Source organism: Neurospora crassa, linkage group I (assembly GCF_000182925.2).
Source record: "Neurospora crassa OR74A linkage group I, whole genome shotgun sequence".
Taxonomy (NCBI): domain Eukaryota; kingdom Fungi; phylum Ascomycota; class Sordariomycetes; order Sordariales; family Sordariaceae; genus Neurospora; species Neurospora crassa.
Genome location: NC_026501.1, coordinates 8,401,357 through 8,416,293, shown reverse-complemented (window position 1 = coordinate 8,416,293; position 14,937 = coordinate 8,401,357). Strand labels below are relative to the sequence as shown.

Here is a 14,937-nt window from a genome sequence, read left to right as displayed (position 1 = left end):
CTTCTGGCTTGAAAGTACATGGAGTCGCACTCCAGAACGTTGCTCACGATGCGTCAAACGACCGCCTCACTGGACACTAACGAGACCCTCGCTCTCCTCCACAATCTCAAACTTGGAGACACCGATGTTGGCTACCTCTAGGCCAGCCCATACCCACTCGAAGACCAGGCAATAAATACGATTGTACACTACTGGGCAATCAAGCCTTCATTATGATATTCCCCCAGGGGCACGTCTGCCACGAACCCATCTGATTCTCCCTTGGATAAAACATATGTACCGGGCATCCTGGTTGCTCTTCTGGTCTCCCCGTCAATTCGGCGGTGAAATAACCCTCACATAGGACCCATTTTCCCCGCCCTGACAAAACAAATCCCTGCCCTACAGACCCAATTCCAATGCACTCTCATGCACGTAGGGACTTGGAGCTTGTCGTGCCTGGAAAAAAAGCAGAACGGATGCCCATATCAAATCCAAAACGATAACTCTGCCGATCTTGTTGGGATCTCGTAGGGCTATACGCCACGGTCTTGGCTTCTTGGCGATCTCTACACTATTCGGTCCAAGCTCGATAAAAAGGTTTTGAGGCTTGAGTAGTTGATGGAGTCAAGAACCACTTTGCGCTCTCTCCACTCGGCGAGACCCGCGAAAATCACAAACTTCAGTTCACATGATGGGATAAAATCAGCACACAAACCTCGGGGGGGGATGAGAGACACTCCCAAACACCCGACTGTGAGTCTTTACTTCCATGTTTCCAATTGATATGGCACTTGTACGTAGGTCACTGCCAGATTACCATTTCCTTTGTTCCATACTAGGTAGGTACCTTACATAGTAGACAACAGCTGAGTATCATCAACAAAGAATCAGACAGTCGGATGCTCAAAAAGCCGAACCTGAATGCCAAGAATGGCTTGCATTGCCGTGACATGCAAAAACATCTTCCTCGAGTCCTCAGTGGTTTCCCCCAGCGCTTCGCTCATGTTCGCCGTTCATGTCCCTGTTCGTTTCCGTTGGTGGTCTAGGCAGCTGAGGCAGCCCCCAGCAACCCCTCTCTTAATGATACGCTAATTTTCATGATAGGATGCCATCACAACCTTTCCACTGTCAATCACATCACGACAATTTTGTCAAAATCAATATAAGCCGTAGTCTCAAACCTCCTCCCAGCCATCCACTTGACCACTTCATCTTCCCAGAATCCTCAGTCCTCTGAACATGAGGATCATCCTTCATGATGAGAGACATTGTTGACCTACCACACGATCTCTTCCTCCTCGTCATCTCTTACCTCTCTCCCAGAACATGCGTCCTCTCTCGCTCTGTCTCTCGAAGATGGCACGCCGCCTTCACCGACGAACATATTTCGTATCTCTTGATGCGATGGAACTTCCCACAATGTCGTGAGATGCGTCTGACGTCAACCACTGCCTTACTACCATCGGCATCAACTTCAGACTTTGACAACATCAACAGCAATCTCGCCATCGAGATATCATGTACTTCTCGTAACCTCCCACCATGGCCCGAGACTTTTGCTCTCGTGGCCAGACGCTATCATCATCTCTGTCAAGGCTCAGCCCGAGTTGTTGAGAAGCTTCAGATGACTCGGCCAAGCCGTGAAAATACTGGGCCCTCCCCATTCTCTTTCAAGGGAGTCGCTCCTTGGAACCGTTTCCTGCGTCTGGAGGAAAAGACGGCCGAGTTTCATTACCCCGATCCCGCGTGGTGGTACAGTCAAGAAGACGGAGTGCTGGTCTACCCAGCAGAAGTCCGTGACAGGCCCAATACTCCATCATCAGATCCAGCCCATGGATATGTTTATCAAATCTTCGACCCAGCGACTGGATCCCAAATCCCTGTTCCGTTCGATGTACGCCGTAAACATATCCGTCGAGTCCGCCTCGCCCAGGGGGTTCTGATATTCGAATGGGCTGAAGAGCATCCATACCACCAGCTCAATGACAGAGAGGTTGTCCATCGGCATTTTGTGACTACTTTCGACGTCGTCCGAACACCGTCTCCATCTGCCTGGACGTGGACCATCCAATTCCGATCAGAATGGAAGCTACATTTCCTTGGTCTTCCCATAAACCGATCCGACCGCTTCTTCTCCGCCCACACAGCCACACACTACGCCGTTTACTTCTGGCAACCCAACCGCTCGTTGTACCAGGATGATCCCATCGAACAACTCGCTGTCTGGGACATTTCCTTGCCAAGTCCATACCGTCCATCCGAGGATCCTACAGGACACAACCGGCCACCAGTCGGTAATCGGACGACTTCCATGTCTGCTGGCTTGTGGAACGGAGGGGGGACCCACACGACGACCACAACAACGACAGCGGCCGGAGAAGCAAGAAAGGACGCCAGCCCCGAACCAGATCGCATTCCAGCAACCAACGGTCCCCAAGTAATCCGCCGCATGGCCTGGCGTGAACTCGACTTCTACGGCGTACGGCAGCGCGCCAACCCACAGCTACGTGATCTGTCGCTCGACGATCGGAACCTCTATTTCATCGAGGAAGAACACCGCTGGGCCGAGGGCCAACATTCCTCTCTTAGTCCGCCTCGCGTTCACCATGTCAAGTGCACGGGTATTCCTATTGTGCCTTGCACGCCGGCTGTTCCTATCCCTTTGTTGTCATCTGTCAAGAAGGGTGCGGAGCAAGGGGCTAAGCCGTCTCATGCGCATTACTACCAGGCTCTTTTCACTTCAACAAACAATGACGCTGTGTATGGGCCAGTATGGGTGGACCAGTGTGGTGCAGATGGGGATGTGAATATGTCCTTTTGTCAACGGGCACATCATTCCACTTCCATCTCTCCACTCACCTCTTCAGCCTCCCCGTCATCCTCCTCCTTCTTTTCCACGACACCTCAGGCCCAAGACGGGCAACAACTTCCCCCCTCCCCACCCCTCTCCCCCTCCTCCTCCTCCTCCTCCTCATCCCGCTCCTTCCACACCCTCCTCTCCGACCAACAAGCCCTCCTGCATCACCTCCTCCGCTCCCGTCCCCCTTCTCCCTCTTCCCAATCCTTCAACTTCTCTATGCCCCCCGACTCCCGCCGCACATACCAGCAATCCTTGGAGGATCTCTTAAAGGCAAGTAACCAGCAACGTTTTCCCGGCCTCGCCCCCTGCTGGCGCCACGAAGATTTCCCCTACCTGACCGTCGCAGAAATGGTCGATTTCGCTGCGGGGGTGAGGATCACGGCCAGGCATTGTTTCATGTTGGAGACTGTTAGTGTTTGTGTGAGGAATGCTTGTATTTCTGTGAAGCCTGGTTTGCCTTTGCACACGGAGGTTGGGGGGAAGGAGGATGATAATAACAATAACAATAATAGAAGAAGTGAGAGGAAGAAGGAGAATAGGAATAAGGGACATAAGGCCGGAGGGGAGGGATCAAAGAGAGGGAGAGGTGAAGAAGTGCAGTTTGCGGATGAAATGTGGAGCCAGTTGGTGGGTAGGAGGGGATATCTGGCGGGTGATGAGAGGTGGGTGCTGGGAGAGGATGAGGAGGGAAGGATTACTGTTGTCAGGTTTTAGACTAGTAGTTTTTCCACGTTGGGCTGTTGTGGTTATGGCGCTTGGCTTTTCGTCCTCTTTTTTCACTTTTTTTCTTTCGCATTGGGCATCAATTGATACACTAAAAGTGACGGTGTTATGGGTGGAATACACGGACAAAACAGTTGATAAGACAGGATGAAACAGAATATACGTAAGGGAGTTCGGTAGAATACGGTAGATTTCAAGCATCGGTACAGGTAGCTTTGGGTGGCTTGTCCTTTGCGACATATTCCAATACATCACTTACGCCTCTACTGTTTCTCAGAAAGACACACACAATGCATGACTGGCCAAGCATATCACACATTGGTCACTCCTCAAATTCCTTTCATGTTCCTTTCCGGATTTCTAAGTCGAAGACGAGAGCTTTTTTCAAGTCCTCAAATTCTTTTTTGTTTCCGGATTTCTAAGTCGAAGAAGACGAGAGCACTATTCAAGTCCTCAAATTCTTTTCTTTTAGCTCGTCAACCCGTTACATACGTACAGGAAACAGGTTACGTGACAGGACTAAGTCTAACTCCTCTGCGCCAAACCAAACACCGCCAACACAGGGATCCGAAATAACCCTCAACCCAAACCAAGACGAAAAGAAGGATATTTTCCTCACTCGACACCCCCACACCAAACTGCTCCCTCCAGTGCTCTGTCTCCTCATCTTCCTTCCCGATTGTCTTTCCAGCATGAGTAGAAAAGTAAACAAACCTGCCTCCCGGCCCTCAATGGTTCTTCCTATACCATCTATACACCAAACAACTTCCCGCCTAGACCTATTCTCATGAGTGCGTCTTTACTCCGCGAGGTCCTTTGATCGGTGTCCTTTCTGCGTCTTGGTCATTCCCGTTAGTCTGCTCGTTTCCACGTTTCTCTCGTTTTCTCTTCTCTCGTTTTCCCGAGCAACAGCAACCCCTTTGCCGCTGCATTCCCAACACTCTCCTCCAACCAGTTCTCGTTATCCTCAGCCATGTTGCTTTCATTTTCCAGCCTTTAATTTTTCCCTTTTGATATAATGCGCCCTTTCCAGCCATCCCTCTCTCTCGGGCCGATTATCAAGATTCGCCGCCAGCTTCTCCACTATGTCCTTCAGAAACTCGATATCTCTCTTCTCAATCTCCTTGTCAATCGTGAACACCTCCTGTACCTCTTTGACTATTTTTCCTTTGCCACACACAATAATTCTGCGAATCCAAACCTCTTCATCCCCTCCTCGTCCCCTGCCACGCCCTCTTCTTCCGCATCAATCTCCTAATCCATCGCAGGAGAAGGAGGCACCTGCAAAAACCGATCATAGTAAGTGTCAAGCCACTTGGCCGCCTCCTCACCGGCATCGTCCACGCTCGAGTCCCATCTGCCGATAGAGCCAACATACCCATCGGGACGGACGTTAACGATGGCCACCTCTCCGGGGCCGAGACTGCCGAGCCACTTGTTGGTGCACAGCTGGCCGCGGGTGTCGAGCTCGGGAATGTCGTCAAGGTAGAAGGTCCAGCGGCTGTCTTGGAAGAGGGCGGGGAGGTCGGTTATTTCGATTTCAGACTTGGGCATGGTGGCTGAAAGACTGTTAGCTATATGGGTTGACGAATGGGGGGCGATGTGTGCAGCTTACTGATCAAACCAAAAGTAAACAAATGGCTAACGGCCGTATACCGCTCCGGACGAAGATAGATATCCTCAGGAGCTGGCAGACGGGGCTGCTTGGCGTACGAAATGTTCGCGGCGGCCGAGAGCTGGTTCATCAAAGAATCAGGCGAGTTCAAAGCCGCGCAGAAACCATCCAAAAAGATGCGCGACTGATGGACATCCCACATCAGCAGGTAAATCCGGAACTGGCCCAGCATGGGAATATCGAGCTGGACATCGACCGGATTCGAGTCCAAGTAGCGAGTAACCTTTGCGGGCGGGAGCAAGCAGCCGGGCTTGGCATCGCCCATAACCCACGACTGCGGCTCAACCATGTTGATAGCATTCTCACCATATTCCGCACCAATGCCGGAGATGAAGCGAACATTCGTTTTGAAGTTTTCAGCCAGAGCGACAGCGTCGCCTCCGGCAATCTGGTTAGCGTGCTCATAGTCAAAGTTGACCAAATCCAGCGCAATCTTCCTGCGCTCCTGTTCGTAGCTCTCCAGTAACGCGGGCTTCGCAAGGCCACGGGCGGCAAAATTCAGCTTCCAGCCAATATTCCAGGCATCGTGCATCGACGTGTTCATACCCTGCGCAGCCTTGGGCGAGTGAGTGTGGCTAGCGTCACCAGCCAAGAAGGCCCGGGTATGAGGGTCCTGGAAGCGGTTCGCAACTCTCTGGCCAATCTGGTACCTACCAAACCATTCAATGTACTTCCACTTGACACTAAAGGGCGCCATGATTTCCCTGGCGCGCTGCATCACAAACTCCTGCCCCAGCATGTTTCTGTCACCCTTTGTGCTGCTCTTCAGCTCAATGTAAAATCTGGTCATGTTCCGCTCTCGAGGAATGATCAAGATAGAGCCATGCTCTTGCGAATAGACCAACGTCTTTGACCAAATGTCTGGGAAGTCGGTATCGAGCTCGCCGTCAAGGACGCCCCACAGCGAGGGCTGCGATAGGCCAATGGGCTTGGCATCAGGGATGCTTTTCCTGACCTTGGAGTGCGCGCCGTCACCTAGGCAACGGAATCAATGTTAGCATTAAGCGAAGTCCTTGTCAGGGGGGTAGGGCCGCCGCCAGCAGCGGCCAGCGGTAGAACGGCAGCGGAGATTCAGGGGTAAGACCCACATCCAACCAAATATTGCGTCAATATGGTCTTGCGATCCTGGGTGACATTTGCTAGGCAGTTCACCTGGAGAGGCCCATTGTTTCCGTCACAAACGCTATACGAGTCGAAAGCGGTATTTCTCCGCACTTCAACACCGCGCTTCTTCAAGTCCTCGATGAACAGACTTTCCACCATGCCCTGGTGAACCAACAAAATGTACGGGTCCAGCACATCGATTATAGGGGGATAGTGAATTTCTCGGCCAAGGCGGTGGAGCGGTTCGTCCGTTGTACTCCTCCAGAAAGCAATGTCGTACACTCGAACGCCGCGTTGTAGTAAAGGATCTGCCAGGCGCATCTGGCGGAAAGTCTCGATCGTCTTGGGTTGCAGACCGTCGGCTCTGTTGTAATTTGCACAAAGTCAGACAACCACTTTCTCGTTCCTCGTCGGGTGATTATAACGGCGTGGTGTGAACTTACCTCCCCACTGGGGTCTGGTCTGCCCTGTCATCCACCACTTCCACCTTGACACCGAAACGGCCGAGGTTGCAAGCCAGCATCAGGCCGGCCGGGCCGGCGCCGACCACGCACACTTGACACTCTACCGGCGGTTCCGGCATACTCCTCAGCAAGGTTAGACGGTCGACACAGCTGTCGTCAGCAGCGTTAGTCATGTGCAAGTCGCCTCCTTGTTGCTCCTCTGCGGGCTTCTCGAGGACACCGGGAGCCATTGTTGTATTAAACGGGGGACGCAAAGGTCCCAAGGGTAATGTTGGATAAGCTTTGACTTGTTGGAAGGGATGGGCACAACAATACTGCTGAGCCTCGCTCACGCATTCGGATCGAGATGGAATAAGGCTGTCACCAAGCGCCAGTGACAAGGGAAGTGCCGTGTGATTCGCCAAAGGGGGGGCCCTCGTCTAGAATTCTCGAACGATACGGGATGAATTTGGTTCGACTCCTGGGCGATATCGAGCCGCGGTACCGGGGCTCCAATGATAGTTGGATGCTGGCGCAAGGCCTAGTAATAGGGCGGGGCGTGGTGCGGCGCTGCAGCAGGTGAACAGCCAACTTTGTCGGTACTGGTGACGGGGGGGATTGTGTTCGATTATGGCCAAGCTTCTTGTAAAGTCGAATCGTCGTCTCGGTCTTGGGGTCTGCTGGCGGGTATGGATGTGAAGCCGAGCAGCGTCTGGTACTTTGCGATGGACGGAACCAAGAGTTGATGTGCTTCGATGCGGTATGCTGGTGGCCAGGCTGGATGTGCGTGTGTGTGTGCGTGTGTGTGTGTGTGACAACCACAGATCTGCAGTGAGGATTGACAAATACCACACAGTGAATTCAGAGAAGGTGTAAGCAGCCTTTTAGGAGCTGACTGGCGAGCCGGGAAAGTATACAGAGTACGAGAATTCGGAGTTGTCGGTGCAGTCCCGACGAGATACTCCGACAGTGTAGCTAGCTCCTTAAGTTACCACAACAGTAACAGCAACAGCGGCCAGTCGACGGCAGAATTGGTTAGTGGATCGGGTACTTATTGATATCCGAGCTTACACTAGTTTAGCAGCCAAAGCCGGTAGGTAGACTGGAGGATGTCGTATGTGAAGGAAGGGAAAACGGAACTTGAAGTCGTAGTTGTCTTTTTTGGGTGAAGGGGAAGACTGGAATTCCGAGCGCCTCTTTCGACTAGACCTGACACTGCTTAGCTCTCTGGCTACCACTACCATGGACCGGCACCTCATGGCGAAAAGCCCACGGCAAGAAGGGGAGAGCGACATTGAACAGGCGATGCTATCATAATTCTGGCTCCTCGACGACAAAGCGGATACAGGCCGATATCTCGATTCATGTTGCGGCTTTGGGGTGGTCTGTTTTATGCAGTAAATGATCTGATCTGGCCGCAACAGCGTCCATTGCGTTGCTTTGATTGGGCCCTCGGAGCGGGGGGTCTGTGGCCAGCCAGTCTCAGGTCAGGCCAGTAACCTGGGACAAGCAAACGGGACCTGGCGCCATGGGTGAGCAGCCCAGGTCTTGGCAAGTCCTCTTCGCACAAGTGACCCCTCAGGACCCATATGGAAACCCCCGCCTCCACAGTCAACCCTTCCCTCGTACCCGTGTGTAACTCCCGTCCCGCTGAAGAAAAAAAAACCGAAGGGAAATTCCCAGCCCGCGACAGGAGGTTCTCCTGTCTGCGTCGGGTCCCAGGGGCAATGATCCATCATCAGCCCATTTTCTTTCCCTTCTAGAAGAAACGACCATCAAGATCGCCCTTATGTAGTGTATAATCGATTCGTCATGCTTACATTTGGTTCTGGAATGTTGCCAAAACCGTATTTCCCCTCATTTCTTTGTTCCTGCCCCGGCCGCCGGGTCGGTCTGGACTCTTTTCCATTCCATCTTCAATGAATGTCTCATGTGCGTCAGTGAGGTGTGTACAGCAATTGCATTAAGCCATTGACACTGCATGGAGCCGCAGCCGCTAAGTAGGTAGGTACCCAGGTACCTCTAATATGTCGACGGTAAGGAACGGTAGGTATATACCTACCTCTACATATGATGTACACCTTTTCAGCGGACGGGATGCGGCAACAACGGTTCAACGGTTATTCTACAGCCAGCCATCCGAGCCAACGGCCAACGGCCAACCCGGACGTCCAGAAAGGTTTCAGTTAGACTTAACTTTCAACGGTACCAACGGGTCGGCCAAGGTACATGACGGATATGGGCGACATGTTTCATTACTTCCATCACTTACACGGCACACACACACACACACACACACACACACCGTTATCCTTCGCATTTTTCAGCAGCAGCCAGTCAGCTAGCTACCTATGTCTTGTATTACCTCGTGGGCCTAGCTACCCATCTACATACACTACATATTATACAGTACTTAGTTCACAGCGTCCTCCGACGGCCGACGGAACTAGACCATCGTAAGATAACTTTTATCCAAATGCTACCTCGCTACCAACTTCTCCGGAGTCCGGGGACTTTTGCTGCATCCAGATGGCATGGTGCCATTTTTGACCACTGGTGGGAAGCGAATGAAAGCTCTAAGCGTTCCCCTCGGGTCCACACTAGGCTCGTTTGGATCATGTAGACACTGGTATATATGTAGGTACATAGGTACCGAGGCGAGTGAGACATGGACGGCAACATATATCCATCTGACAAGATACCGTTGAGAAAGAGGCGTTTGTCATAATCGTTGGCAGGCTATATTTCGACTAGTGTAGCGCTACGGGGATTACCTTGAGACAGGACAACAAACGGCAAACAGACATGCTATAAGTCAGGGGCATATTGGTGGACTTGTGTTTGAATTGCTTGGTTTAACTGTACTCAGGTCTAGTCGACATCTTATAGACCATATCATCACATAACCAAGAGATTCCGCTTCCTCCGCCCCGTCCCATCTCACATGCCCGTGTAGTCTAATCATGACTTGCCCCCGTAGGCGTAATATCCCTCTTCCCAAACCTCGCTCCCAAAGCTCCAATATCTCTCCTGAAAAAATTCCCAATATTCTTCAAATTTTCATTGATTGTAGCTTTATCGCTGGCCGTTGTTGTTGCCCCTCCTCCGCTTGTTACCCCCTCCCGCTCCATCGTACTCATATCCCTCGCCGCACTTAACAACTTCTCCCCCAAACTCGTCGCCGCATCAAACCTGCTCGTCACGCTGCCACTTCCCTGCGATGCATGATGTCCTGTTGCCGCAAATCCTGGGGCTATCCCGCCGCCGATGCTGATGCCGCTTCCCATGGAAGCGAACAACGGCGTTAGAAGCGGCGAGTTTTGAACCAAAGTCCGGCCTACGCCTGCCCCCTCGCGATGGACGGAAAAGAGCTCGAGCAAGTGCGAGTGGTCCTTCTTCGGCACGCCTTTGAGCTCGAGGATGCGCTTGAAGTTGGCGTCGGAGCAGTCGCCGATGAGGTTGAGGTAGGCTTGGACGAGCCCTTCAGGCGGGGAGGGGCGAACTTGGAGAGTTTTGAGAAGAGGGTCGATCTTGGTCATTGATTGGTTGACGCGCTTGATGTAGCTTGCTGGAGGGGGAGGAGGGGGTGGAGCGTTGGGGTCCGAGGGCGTGCCGGGGGGTGGATGGTTCGTGTTGTGGAAGGCGAGAAGGTTTTCGAAGGCTTTGGTCAGGATGTATTTGTCAAGAAGCATCTATTTTGGAAGTGTTAGCAAGGGGTTCTATGGTTTGCTCGGTAGGGAGGAGGGCAAAGGGAAATGGGGAGAAGCCTGCTCACCTGCTCAGCGCCGACTTCGCAGACAGGGCGACATTGCACCACGTTGCTGATGTACGAGTTGGCTATGTTCTCCACCAGATGATCACAGAACGCGCGAGCATACTGCGGCTTGACCACCAGCGGCAGAATCTTCGCCGCCTTGCCGTTGACGTTCTTCAGCAGCTCGCTCACGTACGAGCTGTGATCGCTGACACTTTCCATCCTGCTCCAGTTTGTGTTCTTCATCTCTCGCCATGCCGGTTCGCAGTCCACCTCTACCTTGTGCACCAAGGCGAGTACAGCCGCACTAGCAACACCCATGAAGGTATCTGCTTGGGTCGAGAGATCAACCTTGGACGCCATTTCGGGGTCGATCCTCTTCTTGATGTTGTCTTCAAGCTGGTTGGCATTGGTGTGCCAAAAATCCGCAGTGTTGAGAACCAATATGATGTCCTGCACCGGAGGCCCCTGTGGTCCTCCGCGCTGGAGGAGTGTAAAGAGAACTTGCTGTGCGTATTCGTCCAAGTACTTCGCCAGTGTTTTGGCCAGATCCAACAGCCGCTCACCCGTAGACAGTTTGGCGCACTGGGAAAGCGTGAGCTTGTAAAAGTGGAAGAGTTCAATGGCCGAGGGGATGACCGCCTGCGGGGAGAACTCCTCGTCTGGCGGTATCAGCGGTTGTGACTTGTACTTGGGTATCATCCCAGCCAGAGTCTTATCCTGCGACTCTACCCATAGACTTAGATACGGTTCGAATGCGACCGAGATAGAGCCATTGAAGTTCGATACTCGATCATCCGCCGAGCTCAAGGTGTCGATGCTAGCCCGGACTTCGCTCGAAAACCGGCGCTCCAGGCTCTGCTCAAAGTCCATCGTCTCCTGCAAGCAATTCAACAGCAAATTGACGTCAATTTTGTTGGTGCCTCCATCTGTCCTCCGCATGCTCTTCTCCAGTATCCCCTTGAAGTCCTCCCTGGTACCATCGCAAAACGCCATCGACAAGGTCTCGTTAATGCGCCAGTGCGCCGGAAAGATGGCAGCATGCTCGCCCTCGTGTGTTTGTAACATCCGTCGGAACCAGGCATAGCGACGCCCTATGTTGTCCAAGTTGCCTGCCTCGTCGTTGCCCCGGAAAACGGATCGGTACTCGCGCAGCTCGGTGTTGACATACCACGTAATCAACCGCGCCTTTGCCTGCTCCCCTAGCGCGTCCATGACCAGACAAGCTTCCGCCAGCATGCCGCGCCGGGCAGCCACCTCGCCCTTGGCAAACGCCAGCTCAAAGTCCTCGCACACTTGTTCCAGGAGTTCGCGTTGTAGCTCGCTGACGTTTCGGCTCAGGACGGCAATCTGTTCGATGCTTCGGTAGCTGTTGAAGTGGCGCATCAGCTGTAGCACAGCCTGCAGGAGGCCGGCGCACTCGCGGTACTGGCGGGTTTTTGCCAGGCCTCGGAGCTGGTCGTAGGCGGTGGTGAGCATCTGCAGGCGCTTGAGGGCGGTCATGCTGTGGGTGAGGTTGCGCTTGGTGCCGTCGAGTCGCTTGATGTCGGCGGTCATGGTGGTGATGTCTCGCTCAGTCTGCAGGGCGCGGTTGCGGACGCTCTCGATGCGCTGGAATAAGGAGGCCAGCTCCGCCTGGGCGGACTGCATGCGCTCGAGCGAAGAGTCGGGCCCGTAGGCCTGGGCGGTTTCGAGGGAGTCGATCGACTTGGTGAGCTCATCCTTATGTCGCTGGAGGGTGGACGATACGCGGCCGACGGAGGAGACGGTGGACGGGTGGGAGAAGAGGAGGTTGAGGTGTGCGATCGGGTCGTATTCAACTGATCGGCGGCGACAATGGTTTAGTATGATGACGTGCCAGTAGTAGTAACCAGGACCCTACAGGCTCGTGATAGCTGAGACCTGTTAATGGATCATCAATCACGTACCCGAATCAAGCGATAACTGCTCCGCCAAAATGATGTTCATGATGACAGCTTTGGAGGTAGTAGGGAACGAGGGGCAGTAGTCTCAGCTTTGTGTGGTGGGAAACGGTGTCCTCGGGGAAACCCAAACATTCATTAGCTTCCCACCAGAGAGACGAACAAGAATGCGGAATCTAGACTATTCTCGAAGGAAACAAAGAAAAAAAAAAAAAAAAAGGAGGCTTTCCGCTTCCAGAAAGCAGCAGGATCCAGGACTCTCGGCCGCTGTTACACCGTAGCTTTCCCCGGTGTTGTTGAAGTGTCCACATGGGGATGGGATGCTATGGATCAATTGATCTTATCGCGGAATGAGATGCTGTCAGCAGCAAGGAGGGAGGCCTGCAAGGTACCTGCTGAGGTGGCCTGTGCTCCCTTTCCCAAGAATAGGGCAATCCAAGGTGGACCTTCCCGCTTTTCGGGGAGGTTTCGGGCGAGGTCTGATGCCCCGTTGGGCCCCCGCCGACCCGTCCACGTTAACGGCGGCACCCGACGGCACCCAACGCCCGGCATTCCCCCCGTCCCGCTCTACCCGCAGGAATCTTCTACGGCTCCACTCTCGGGTACTCTCATCCTCTTTCCAGCTCCGGTCTTCTCACGCACCATGAGCTTTCCGCTGTCACCGGCGTAAGCTAGAGAGTGGACGGAAGCTTCCAGTCCTACGAACCGAATGCATCAGTTTTCCTCCACATTGGTGTACCTAACGATTCGTTTCACATCTCCTCCACGGCTGACATACAGCTCGGTCGATCAATCTGCTTTCAGATACATAACTTGAATGGATGGTAGATAGATGGCCAACGCAGGTTGAAGTCGACAAGGTACCGTTCAGGCGCAATGGGCCATCTCACATCTGGCCACGTTCACCCACAGAATCTCTAGTGATAGGTAGGATAGATTCTTCATCACCACGGACGACATTCGTCTGCGCCGTCATCTTTCGTTCGTCCTGTTCACTTTCTTGAGTGTTTCATGATCGTCCTCTGCAACATCTGCAGCCTTTTGCAACGTTCGGATACAACCATCGATCGAACCACATATGTACATACTGTACATACTGTACCTAGAGAGAGAGTCCACTTGGCGTGTCGCCCTGCGTTTCAACCCAACTCGACACCTCTCTCCCGTCGATTGTTGGTTCTTTTTGTTTCCAACAGCACGGTAGCAAATGGGCAGCAAGCGTATGGAATAGAAGATAAAGTTTATGTGGAGAAATAATGGAATTTTCTATCATCATTTTTTTTTGCACTTGGCCGGGCGTTCGTGCCAGCAAAGCAGATCCAGGTGGCACTCGTTCGACATTTGCATTGCCAAACAGGTGCGCCTTGTTTTCAGTGTTGTTTCTTATGTGCATCAACGTCAGAGCCGCAAACGCCAAGTTGCTTGGTATATTGGCCCAAATTGAAGAGTATGGGGAGGCGGCTGTTTTGGGGTTGATAGAGGGTTTGTGCACATCGACATATTCCTTCGTGACATCTTCTTCCTTTTGTTTCCTCTTCCGTTCTCAGCTCAACTGGTACAGTTGGGTAGGTTCACATAGCTTCACCTTACTTTTTCCTCCATCCTTCTATCTCCGAGCGCACGCCAAGTTCCCGTGCCGTAACCCGACAGGCACAGGACATCTCCGTCTCAGCTTACACGGTATTTGAGCTTTTGCGCAACATGCTCTTCGATATACTGTAGACGTCATCCTAACCATTTAGACATTGACGATTGGGTTCATGCACCCCTGAGTAGGCTGCTCAGCTGGATGTGTAGTGTCTGGCCCGTCTTATGTGTGCCACCAATGTGGCTGGCTTTCGAACCAGCCAATGACACGGGTACACTTACATTGGCGTAGTCATTACCGTAGGAGGCACATGATTTCAGGGTTCTGCATTGGGTCCTAGAATCCATTTCGGCAGCGATGTTGAATATAGTTTGGAGATCTAGATGTCCATGGCGTTCCGGTCAAGCTAGCAAATATCTTTGCACAAAGGGCATGCGGATGTTTGGTGTTTTGTCCAATTTTTGGTTTCCGGAATGAAACCGAATGGTATCTCATTGGAAAATCCACGGCCACGTGTGGGAGGCGGGCTCGGTGGGATAAATTGGATAACAGAATATCGTCTTTGATTGGAGGCAGACGGGAGAGCATCGAGACATGTAGGGACCAAGACACCCAATATGCGCTAAAAAGCTTGCCCGGAAATTCTCCTATCACTAGTGTACTACCCGCTGTTAGATGAGGGAGCGTTGGGCAACATGCCAGGTCCTACAGGGTGAGAAATAGTTTTTTTTTTTTTTTTTTTTTCTCGAGAATTGCTTCCTGTCCAGCAGTCTATCCATAACAAGAAAAAAATCCTATACAACTCTGCCATGTCGCTTACCCCTCTGATTTGGTATATCCTTTTGCAGCAAAGCAACTCCTCGTCACTTGTGGGCACTGCAATATG

The 14,937-nt window shown here is 52.6% G+C and overlaps 3 protein-coding genes and 2 non-coding genes across 5 annotated transcripts; 2 read left to right on the top strand and 3 right to left on the bottom strand.

Moving 5' to 3' along the window:
* Positions 1–1,107: 1,107 nt before the first annotated feature.
* On the top strand, positions 1,108–3,872 carry NCU03022 (F-box domain-containing protein). The gene has a single exon (XM_960315.2). It carries the CDS (start codon positions 1,238–1,240, stop codon positions 3,554–3,556), a length of 2,319 nt encoding a protein of 772 aa, XP_965408.2. The 5' UTR covers positions 1,108–1,237; the 3' UTR covers positions 3,557–3,872.
* Positions 3,873–3,897: 25 nt separating this feature from the next.
* On the bottom strand, positions 3,898–8,029 carry NCU03023 (phenol 2-monooxygenase). Its single transcript, XM_960316.2, has 4 exons — positions 6,788–8,029; positions 6,329–6,708; positions 5,181–6,215; positions 3,898–5,124 (listed from the first exon to the last, which is right to left on the bottom strand). The coding sequence occupies exons 1-4, from the start codon at positions 7,036–7,038 to the stop codon at positions 4,820–4,822; spliced, it is 1,971 nt and encodes a 656-aa protein (XP_965409.1). The 5' UTR covers positions 7,039–8,029; the 3' UTR covers positions 3,898–4,819.
* Positions 3,951–4,527, bottom strand: NCU14044. Its single transcript, XR_897796.1, has one exon. It is a non-coding gene; the product is annotated as a ncrg172 (non-coding RNA).
* Positions 8,030–9,000: 971 nt separating the features above from the next.
* NCU14043 lies at positions 9,001–9,711 on the top strand. Its single transcript, XR_897795.1, has 2 exons — positions 9,001–9,424; positions 9,501–9,711. It is a non-coding gene; the product is annotated as a ncrg117 (non-coding RNA).
* Positions 9,509–12,803, bottom strand: NCU03024 (GARP complex subunit Vps53). Its single transcript, XM_960317.2, has 3 exons — positions 12,470–12,803; positions 10,563–12,361; positions 9,509–10,479 (listed from the first exon to the last, which is right to left on the bottom strand). Exons 1-3 carry the CDS (start codon positions 12,507–12,509, stop codon positions 9,745–9,747), a joined length of 2,574 nt encoding a protein of 857 aa, XP_965410.1. The 5' UTR covers positions 12,510–12,803; the 3' UTR covers positions 9,509–9,744.
* Positions 12,804–14,937: the final 2,134 nt, after the last annotated feature.

Excerpts from the sequence above, each read along its gene's own strand:
- NCU03022 (XM_960315.2), top strand. The coding sequence starts at position 1,238 with ATGATGAGAGACATTGTTGACCTACCACACGATCTCTTCCTCCTCGTC.
- NCU03023 (XM_960316.2), bottom strand. The coding sequence starts at position 7,038 with ATGGCTCCCGGTGTCCTCGAGAAGCCCGCAGAGGAGCAACAAGGAGGC. Across the intron at positions 6,216-6,328 it reads GACGCAATATTTGGTTGGAT|GTGACGGCGCGCACTCCAAG; the intron begins GTGGGTCTTACC and ends TCCGTTGCCTAG. Across the intron at positions 5,125-5,180 it reads GTTTACTTTTGGTTTGATCA|CCACCATGCCCAAGTCTGAA; the intron begins GTAAGCTGCACA and ends ACAGTCTTTCAG.
- NCU03024 (XM_960317.2), bottom strand. The coding sequence starts at position 12,509 with ATGAACATCATTTTGGCGGAGCAGTTATCGCTTGATTCGG. Across the intron at positions 12,362-12,469 it reads GCAGTTATCGCTTGATTCGG|TTGAATACGACCCGATCGCA; the intron begins GTACGTGATTGA and ends GCCGCCGATCAG. Across the intron at positions 10,480-10,562 it reads GCGAAGTCGGCGCTGAGCAG|ATGCTTCTTGACAAATACAT; the intron begins GTGAGCAGGCTT and ends CTTCCAAAATAG.